The sequence below is a fragment of the Lolium rigidum genome, chromosome 6, assembly GCF_022539505.1.
Source record: "Lolium rigidum isolate FL_2022 chromosome 6, APGP_CSIRO_Lrig_0.1, whole genome shotgun sequence".
In the NCBI taxonomy this organism is placed as follows: domain Eukaryota; kingdom Viridiplantae; phylum Streptophyta; class Magnoliopsida; order Poales; family Poaceae; genus Lolium; species Lolium rigidum.
In genome coordinates this window covers 36,291,653-36,301,667 of record NC_061513.1, presented here as the reverse complement: position 1 = coordinate 36,301,667, position 10,015 = coordinate 36,291,653, and the positions used below count along the sequence as shown (strand labels likewise).

At 52.1% G+C, this 10,015-nt stretch overlaps 1 protein-coding gene and 1 pseudogene across 1 annotated transcript; both read left to right on the top strand.

Moving 5' to 3' along the window:
• Window positions 1-235: 235 nt before the first annotated feature.
• On the top strand, window positions 236-2,957 carry LOC124660013 (potassium transporter 6-like). Its single transcript, XM_047197812.1, has 7 exons — window positions 236-295; window positions 344-447; window positions 507-997; window positions 1,237-1,497; window positions 1,621-1,673; window positions 1,761-2,564; window positions 2,874-2,957. The coding sequence occupies exons 1-7, from the start codon at window positions 236-238 to the stop codon at window positions 2,955-2,957; spliced, it is 1,857 nt and encodes a 618-aa protein (XP_047053768.1).
• A 6,213-nt stretch (window positions 2,958-9,170) lies between these two features.
• Window positions 9,171-9,726, top strand: LOC124662455 (annotated as a pseudogene).
• The last annotated feature ends 289 nt before the right edge of the window (window positions 9,727-10,015 follow it).

Sequence of the window (10,015 nt, the reverse complement as noted above, 5' to 3'; positions counted from 1 at the left end):
ATTGTTTTGGAAATTAGTTATTACCTGCAATGCATATGGTTATCTACACGCGCGCGTTCAAACATGTACAGCCAGGATACGTACGAGGAAATCTAGGCACGCGGTTTGTGATGAATGATTCCATATATCCCTTCTGTTATGGACGACAAATACTCCAACACCTAAGGAACATATATACCTTGCAAAGCCTGCCCTTTGCGAGGTACGGTGGTGGTCTTAGACTCTTAGCCTCTCGATGGAGCGGCGTCCCGACGAGAACGGCGACGTCGTCCTTGAGATCAACTCTTCGGCCGGCGCCAGTGAGGACCATCCGCAGGGCGGCCTTACCGGAGAGCAAGAAAAGAATGGCGACACGAACGGCGCCGACGCCGGCGCCGCGCGTGGTCGGTCGATGAGCTTCAGCCAGGCCTACAAGATGCGGCACCGGACTCCTCAGGCACGTCGTTTGTGTGTATGCTTGTGAAATAATAATGGTACATATTAATTATGGAGCAGATCTTGACAAGATTTTGCAAGCTGGATATGCAGGTTTTCACGGCGTGGCAGACGGCGGTGCTCAGCTTCCAGTCCCTGGGCATCGTCTACGGCGACCTGGGCACGTCGCCGCTCTACGTCTTCCCGTCCGTCGTCCTCCCCGGCGCCGACGAGCGCGACTTCCTCGGCATCCTCAGCATCATCCTCTGGACGCTCACCCTCATGAGCCTCGTCAAGTACGTGCTCGTCGTCCTCCGCGCCGACGACCACGGCGAGGGCGGCACCTTCGCCATCTACTCGCTCCTGCGGCAGCACGTCAACTTCAAGGGCAGCATGCCGGTGCAGCTCACGCGGCTGCCGTCAGATCTCCACCTCAGGTTCCACAGCAAGAAGAAGAGAGAGCCGTCATGGATGCAGAGGCTCCTGGAGCGCAGCACGACGCTGCAATCGTGCGTCACCTACACCGTCCTTCTCGGCACCTGCATGATCATGGGCGACGGCGCCCTAACTCCGGCAATCTCAGGTACGTGCACAATCTTTTTTTCTTTCGCCTGATTTATTTTCCTTCAGGTTGCTGATTTTATTTTTGTCTCTCTTTTTGTCCAGTTCTCTCGGCTGTTCAAGGAATACAGTCAAGATCGCCAAAGATCGAACAAAGTGGGAAGATTCAGTTACTAGACTTTGTAGTTGCTGACTTGCTGTTTATCTTTGACAGTTTGACTCATGTCTGACGTTGGATTCTTGTTTGGTTGCAACTTGCAGAGCATGTGGTGATGCTGACGGTGGTGATCCTGCTGCTCCTCTTCCTTTTCCAGCAGCTGGGCACGAGCAGGGTCAGCTTCTCCTTCTCCCCCATCATGCTCGTCTGGTTCGCATCCATCTCCATGATCGGGCTCTACAACATCATCAAGTACTACCCGCCGGTTCTCAAGGCCGCATCACCGCATTACATCTACTACTACTTCGCCCGGAACGGGGCCGCCGGATGGGAGCAACTCGGAGCCATCATCCTCTGCATAACCGGTAAACACATGTTCTGAAATTCGAATCATCAAATCTGAAGAAAAACATAGAATGATTATCAAATCTGAAGTTCAGACTAAATATTGTACTGAATCTGAAGGTATGTTGTGACCAATTAATCAGGTGCTGAAGCCATGTTTGCTGACTTGGGTCACTTCAACAAGACATCGATTCAGGTAAACTGTATAGCCCTGGGTGCAAATTAAATGGTACCATTGTATAGTTTCCTTTGTAGTTTGTTCATTGCAATCTTCTTTTTGCAGGCGGCGTTCTCGACAGTGGTGTACCCATCCCTGATCCTCGCGTACTCCGGCCAAGCGGCGTACCTGATCAAGAACCCGGCCGACCTAAGCACAGCCTTCTACAGCAGCATCCCGGGCCCCCTTTTCTGGCCGATGTTCGTGGTCTCAACCCTCGCTGCCATCGTCGCCAGCCAGTCGCTCATCTCCGCCAGCTTCTCCATCATCCGGCAGTCGATCAACCTCGGTTGTTTCCCGCGCGCCACCGTGCGGCACACCTCCGACAAGTACGAGGGCCAGGTGTACTGCCCCGAGGTGAACTACCTCCTCATGGTCCTCTGCATCCTGATCACCGTCGGCTTCCAAGGCGGGCCGGAGATCGGCCACGCCTTCGGGGTCGCGGTGATCTGGGTGATGCTGATCACCACGGCGCTGATGACGGTGGTCATGGTGGTGATCTGGAAGGTGCACGCCCTGTATGCCGCCGCGTTCTTCGCGGTCTACCTGGTCATCGAGGGCGTGTACATGAGCTCGCTGATGAACAAGATGGCGCAGGGCGGGTGGGTGCCGTTCGCCATCACCGCATTCTTCCTTGTGATCACGCTGTCCTGGACCTATGGCCGGAAGAAGAAGAGCGAGTACGAGGCAGGCCACATGATCACCGGTGATGAGCTCGCCGGGATCGTCGCCAGGTCCGCGCGCATGCCCGGGGTGTGCTTCTTCTTCACGGACCTCATGAACGGCGTGCCACCCATCGTGCGCCACTACGCGGAGCACACGGGGTGCCTCCGCGAGCTGCTGGTCTTCGTCACCATCAGGACGCTGCCGGTGACGTCGGTGCTCCCCGAGGAGCGGTTCCTCGTGGCGGCCGTGGACGAGGTGCCCGCTGGGGTGTACAGGTGTGTGGCGCAGTACGGCTACATGGACAAGCAGGACATGGAGGGCGACGAGTTCCTGGAGTCCATCGTCGCCGCGCTCAAGGACGTCGCCGGCGGCCCTGGGGAGGCGGCGATGATGGACCGGGCGCGCAGGAAGGGGGTGAGCGTCGTGATCGGGAGGACGATACTGACGGCGAGTGGCGGGAAGCAAGGGTGGTTCAAGCGCTTTATCATCAATCACATGTACAGGTTCCTACAGAAAAACTTCAATTCTGGTGTTGCCACACTGAAGATGGATTACAACAAAACTCTACAGGTCGGAAATCGGTACAAGATAGAGTGAAGAGATCTGTAGCTTGGTTAACAACACCAACTTCAATATATTACGCTACTAGATTGTACTAGTGATTTGGTAGCCAAACTTCTTTCAGGGGCTGCCGGTTCTTTTTATCCATTTCCAACCGACCCGTCTTAATTCAGCTTTGATATTGTACTTTCAGTTTCCTCTCACATCTCAAAGGCTAGTTGTTTTTTTTTACTATTACGGGGATACCTCAGCAAACCTTGTTGCAACCTTTACTCGGAGTTGCTTATTTATATTTAGGCCTGTAGTATAAGGCTGGTGCCAATGCACCGCCCCGCTCTAGCCTCGCCACGTCAGCTTTTTCCTCACTCTCACCCCACTCTCACCCCCTTCTCACCCCACCTTGCCAATGCATGGGCTATAGTGAGAGCTCTCACTTCTCTCTCCTCCACATCAGGTTTTCTCTCTCCTCGACATTAGCTTTTCTTTTTCAGATTACAACATTAATAATAATGCAAGGAAACTATTTTATTGAACTAAAATTGTTACCGATTACATCATAAAAAGAAATTACATAAAAATTTGAAAAAATTACATAAATAGTTGAAAAAATTACATAATCTAGGCATTATGAGCCCACACATGCTCTATCAAATCTTGCTGGAGCTGTGTATACACCGGTGAGTCCCTCATATCGTTGTCCATCTGAATCCTGGCTGCTAGGCTTGGTGGTGCATGGTGGTGTATTGCAGGGCCGACATTGGACTCAACGGTCTCATAGGTGTGCTCCAAATTTGTACCACGCTCATCGTCGATGATCATGTTGTGCAGAATGACACATGCACGCATGATCAACCCAAGAGTACGCCTCGAGTAGGAGCGTCCCGGAACTGCTAGAATGTTGAACCTAGCCTTCCGCACTCCAAAGGCACACTCGACATCTTTGCGCCAAGCTGCTTGAGCAGCAGTGAACATTCGCTGCTTTTCACTTTGTGGAAGAGTAACACCTTTCATGAACACCGGCCAGGAGGGGTAGATGCCGTCGGCAAGGTAGTAACCATAGTTGTACTCGTGTCCATTCACCGTGAAGTTCACTACGGGTGCTTCTCCCCTAAGCACGTCCGTGAACAACGGCGACTGGTTGAGTACATTGAGGTCGTTGTTGGACCCGGCCACTCCAAAAAGGCATGCCGGATCCGGCGATCATACGACGCAACGGCTTCTAAGATTATGGTAGGGTGTTTGATGTCTCCCCTTGTGAATTGACCAGCAAAAGCCACTGGGCAGTTCCTCCACTGCCAATGCATGCAATCGATGCTCCCTAACATGCCCGGAAAGCCACGCTCCTCGGCTTTCGCTAACAGACGCTGAGTATCCTCGACATTTGGTCGACGGCAAAAGTGTTCCCCGTAACAGGCAATGATGCCTTCACAGAATCTATCTAGACAATCTGATGAAGTTTGTCTAGCTAACTTAAGCCACTCATCTATTGTATCTGCAGAGGCTCCATAAGCTAACAGACGCAAAGCCGCAGTACACTTTTGCATGGGAGAAAAACCAGCACGGTTGAGAGCATCATTCCTTTGGGTGAAATACGGAGAGTATTCACCCAATCTATCCACAATGCGCAGGAAAAGGGATCGCTTCATCCGATACCTTCGCCGAAAGAAGCTCGGAGGGTAGTTGCAGTCGTCGGTGAAGTAGTCCTCGAACAGCCGATCGTGGGCACCAAGACGATCACGTCTGATGAACTCTCGGCGGCGTCGCGGCCGTCTTGGCTCCTCCTCCTCGTTCAGCATCTCCTCCTCGTACTCCGCCTGGAATGCAGCGATCAGATCACCCTCTATTCCGTCGCTCGAACTGCTGGACGAAGACATGGCGTTGAGAGGAGTGGAAATTGAGAGTGGAGGAGATGAAATGGGTGTGGAGTGAGTGAAACCATATGGAGGTATTTATAGAGGGGGGGCTGAAATTTTAGGGTTTTTTGAAGTACCAACGGCTACCCCAACGGCTAGCTGAGGTGGACGAATCAGATCGCGCCACCTCAGCCACTACCGCCCCTCTCTCGCCCATCTCTCGCCCGCTACCGCCCGCTTCTCGCCCCACTCCCGCCCGCCTACCGCCCGCTCTCGCCCGCCCTCTCGCCCGCCCCCCTCTCGCCCCAGCCCACCAATGCGTCGCCCCGCCTCACGCCCCGCTCCCGCCTCACTCACGCCGCCAACGCGGGCGGTAGCCGGGCGGCAGCGGGCGCTACCGCCGGGCGACCCAGCCACCGCCTGCCGCTACCGTCCCGCCCCACTAACGCCCGCCTCCCGCCCCGCCACGGGCGCTATCGCCCTCACTGGCGCCCGCGTTGGCACCAGCCTAAGCTCATTACAATTGTACTTGAGGTGTCATTACATTTGTGGAGAAAAATTGGGATTGTCACCTGTCATGCATTCCACAATGTAAAGTTGCCGGATTCACCACCATATTTGTGCAACGAAATGCGAATAATCTTTCTACAGGTCATGCAAATAAGGAAGCTTCATGTAAAAACCATGCAACTAGGATTCGTCACAGCAATTGTGCGGAGGAATATGGATTGGTACTTTTATTAGTCATGCAACTAATGAAGCTTCATGTGAAACTAGGGAATAAATATATGAGGCACTCTAGTTCTTATGCATGCACATCAGTTCAAAGGCATCAAACCACAACCCATTGCACAAGACCAATTAACTTTGATCATGTACAAAAATTCCACCTTCCTCACGTTCAGAATACCAATGATAATCGTGTGTAGATGGGACTTACAACCAAAATGATATCCATGGCTTAGTTTCCTTCGATGTTGAAAGTAAAGCTCCGTCATGTGAAAAGTACTACTCTAGCAAGTGAACTAAGAGAATACTACTCTACTTGCATCACAGCATGGCTATATTCCAAACGGTATTAGGAAAATGGGGCCATATCCAAATTTAGAAGTTTGGCTAGTAAAGTTGAAGGGGGGCAGTACTTTTGAAGTAACTTGAACGTTAATTAGTGCTAAAAGGGAGAAAAAACTAAGTATTTGTTTCTAGCATCAGAATATTTCATCCTTACATTGGAATAGTTTTTCTTCGAAACATCATGATGTTCATCACACCCTCACAGTTGGTCTCAACCCAGTATCTTTCTAAGCTTCATGGAGATGGAATAAATAAATGTTTTGTGCACCTCCTCTAAATTTCAAAAGTGCCTCCACATGGTGCAGCTCCGAGGATCCCAAAGCCACAAATGTTTCCATGCTAGACGACCGAGCTCTTGATGTTTAGACGTTGTTGATATTGCAAGATGGTTGTGGTTGAGAAGCCGGTGCGTGGGGTGGCCGGACAGGAGTCATTATCACCTGCATACTATCCACCAGACTAACTCTATCAAATCCAAGAAGTAAATGTGGTTCCGAGTCTGTAAGTTGTGTTGTGGTCGTGTTTATTCAGGTGTGGGAGCTATATTTCTCACTTGGGTCACTTCTGTTCAAATATTGGGCCTACACTTAGTGACCCATACTAGATTTCAGTTTTTCCTATAAATCTCAAAGCCCACATAGTGGAAGCCTTGTGAGTTTGAGACCAAGTTGGTGGCAGCTCACTAGGGAGTGGCAAGAGGTGAGAAGTTTAGTCCCACATGGAAAGTTGGGAGGAAGTTAGACCACCTTATAAGGTGGATTGTTCCACCACTAGTAAGTGAGTGAGAATAGGAGTGCTACACGCGCGCGCTCCTCCTCCTCCTCGCTCGTCTCGACACGCCGCGCCGCGCCGCGCCGCGCCGCGCTCGTGGTGAGTGGATTGAGCCTCGAGCCGAGACTTTCCTTACTTTTTGCAGCTCAGAAAAACGAACAGAGTCCTAGACGGACGCGTCGCAGTTAGTCGGTTCGGATCGTGGGCTATCTGTAACCGACTCGAAACGTTCGTGCGACGTGGGCGTGGCCCACGTTGCCTAGGGTTTCCCGAGCCTATATAATCTCTTGCCCGGCTACCGCAGAAATATACTGAATACACGAGTTAGGGTTTCCACCTCTCTCTGCTTGCGCCGCCATCGTAGCCTACTCCATCCCGCTCGCCGACGTGCATCGGCGAACGGGGATCAGGTCTCCGGAACCACTCGTCCTTGCGATCCTGTACGGGAGAGGGCGAATTAGGTTTTTGGGAAGCGCTCTGCGCGACTGCTCAAGCTCTTCATCACGGGTCGCCTTCAACACCGTCTACTTCGACCCGTCGTCAACAACGTTGTCATCAACAACGTTACTGCCGCGACATCATCTGCTACACCTCCACCGCCACCTCCACCAGATCGGTACGTGCGACATATCTCGATCTGTTTAGCGATGGATGTTGTACTGTTTGCTCTGCTACTGTTCATGTTAATCACTACATCTAGTATGTTCGAGTTTCACATGTTAGTAGTTACTGTCGTCATGCTTAATATTCTGGAATTAATCATGGAAATTGTGCCTAATTATCCAACAACTTCAACAAGACACCAATCCAGGTACATGATGATGCATCTATGTTCTTTGTAGTTTATTGTGTCATATTACATCACAATTGATTCATATATAAGTGGTTATAATCATGATTTAGACGGATTTTGGGGAAATCCTTGACAAGACAATATGCATATAACAAAGTAAGTTGTGGCTTCATCACAATTCACAACCTTTGTGGAGAGGAATGGGGATTGGTCCTTTTATTATCACATAACTAACAAAGGTTTATGTAAAAAAAAAAGAAGTGCAAATAGGAAATAAACACATGAAGTAGTACTCTTGTTCTTATGCATGCACTGCAGTTCAAAGGCTGCAAACCACGGTCCATTCCACAAGAGCAGTTAATTGTGATTGAGTACATGAATCTGACCTCTTTACTCAACTTCAGAATGTTGACGATATCAAGTGCAGATGGAACTTACACCTCAAATGGTATCCAAGGTTTTAGTTTCATTTGATGTAGATAATAAACTAGCAACATGTGAATAATAATCTAGCAAAGGAGCAAGTGAACTAAGAGAGTAATACATTGGTTGCATCACACAAAGGATTATGCCAAACGGTATAGGAAAATGGGGCCATATCCGAATTTAATTGCTTGATAGTTTTGGTACCATGGGGGAGATATGCAAGACTTTAATTACTTTTGAACAAACCTGAACGTTAGCTATTTTTTGAGGGAAACCTGAACGTTAGCTAGTAATAACTACTATACTAAAGCTGAACAGGTTCCATTTTTCTCAAATTTTTGGATTTTTTTTTGGCCTATGCCATTAGCTGACACGTGTACTTATGTGCATACGTTCGTTTCTGTGTACATTTTTGGGGACACCTGCCCTTTTTTTTTGTTTTTACTCCACCTGGTTTGCTATTTGGTTCTTACTTTTGGGTACCCCTAATATTTCTCACCGTGTCGCTGTTGGGTTGTGGGACCCTGCTGTACCTGTTGAAGCGGTGCGGTCGATGCGCCTATATTTTCTCTCCGCCCTCTTCCTATTTCCCTTGCCGTCTCCGCTCTAGGATTTCTTCACGGGCTGCTGCCCTCCTCTTCCTCCCTGGTCACCGCCGCTGGCCCGTCGATCTCCCGCCGCGTCGTCCGTCCGCGCGCCACGCCTCCAGCCCCCGCGCTGCACAGGCACGCGCCGGCCGCGCGCCCCCAGCCCCCGCGCCGGCCGCCCGCCCCCAGCTCGCGGCCTGCCCCTCCCCGCGCTGTGGCCTGCGCCCGCCGCCGCCCGAGCTCGCCAGCCCTCTCTCCCTCCCAAGGCAGCTGGCGGCATGAAGAAGAAGCCCCTCTCCCTTCTAATTCGGCTGGAGGCTCGGAGGAGGAGCTCGATGCGGCCTTGTTCCTCCCGGGCGGCTTGGGGCATGGAGGAGGAGCTGAACGTCCTCCTTCCCTCCCGAGGCTGCTGGCGGCGCGGAGGTGGAGCTGGACGCCCTCTTCTCCCTCTCGAGGCGATGACGAGTGTATGGCTATTTGAGCCGCCTGGATGTATGTTCTCTGGCCAGGTACGAATTTCCGTTCCTCCTTCCAGCTGTGGAGATTGCCTATCCAGGTCGATTTGTTGTTGTTTTGGGATTGATTTATTGAGTTCATGTGATTTTATGGTCCGTTTATTTTGACCTGCAGGCAGGTTGGGGTGTGGTGGGGACGTGGGGTGTAGGACGTGGAGTCGTGGACGCCAGTCAACACGGCGAGGAGGCGCACGCGTCGACCATCTGGTGGTTTCATGGATGGAGCCAGGATGGTGCTGGTGTTCGGCGCGCTTAATTGGGACCCGCAGGCTCTTTGCGTCGTCGCTGTGGTCAGTCGCCGCCTCCGCGCCGTCACCAAGCGCGTGCTGTAGCGGGAGCTCTGCGTCTCGTGCACGCCGCAGATGGTGTCCGCACCCACGACGTTACTCCGCGCCAGGGCCAGGGCGCGTCGGTGGCAGGTGGCCAGCACTCGCGAAGCTACTCCTGTTCCGCTGCGGCGCGGCAGGCGCCGCCGTCCCGAGCTACTTGGCCCCGTCTCCCTCTTCTCCAAGATGTCCGGACGACCGGACAGAGCTTCCTGTCGCGGCGGTGCGGCGGGGACCTGTTGTACGTGTCGGACCAGTGCGAGCACGCGGCGCCCGGCCCCGGCGACGAAGACGTGGGCGCGTACTGCGGCTTCAGGCTTCCCGCAGGCGGGCATGACTGCTGGGCGGCCGCGCCCCGCTGGAACCCCGCGTGTGTTGCCCCTGCTGTGGCGCGTGCGTGTGGACCGTGACGGCTGCGGGCCTCGCGCCGCGCAGCGCTTGCCGCCGCCTCGACGTTTGAGAGTGGTGCTTCCGTAGGCCTATCTGAGCTTGCCATCCTCCTCTTTGTGTCTGCAATTCTGGTGAAGTTTTAGGCCCTATCTTCTTGAATTTGTCAATGTGTTGTGGATCCATGTTGGTTTGTGGGAGGTCAGTTTTCTTGAATTTGTGATTTCTCAAACTTTGCATCTAAACTGATAATATGCATTACTCATGTTTGATGAAAAAATGACTTCCCAATTTACTACTGTGTGAGTAATAATTCTTAGTATAGACAAGGAAAGCCAGCTTTGCAGTTCTATACAGTAGTG

Bases quoted from the DNA above. Each gene is read 5' to 3' on its own strand.
- LOC124660013 (XM_047197812.1), top strand. From the start codon at position 236: ATGGAGCGGCGTCCCGACGAGAACGGCGACGTCGTCCTTGAGATCAAC. The intron at 998-1,236 runs GTACGTGCACAA...TGCAACTTGCAG, and splicing joins CCTAACTCCGGCAATCTCAG to AGCATGTGGTGATGCTGACG. The intron at 1,674-1,760 runs GTAAACTGTATA...TTCTTTTTGCAG, and splicing joins TCAACAAGACATCGATTCAG to GCGGCGTTCTCGACAGTGGT.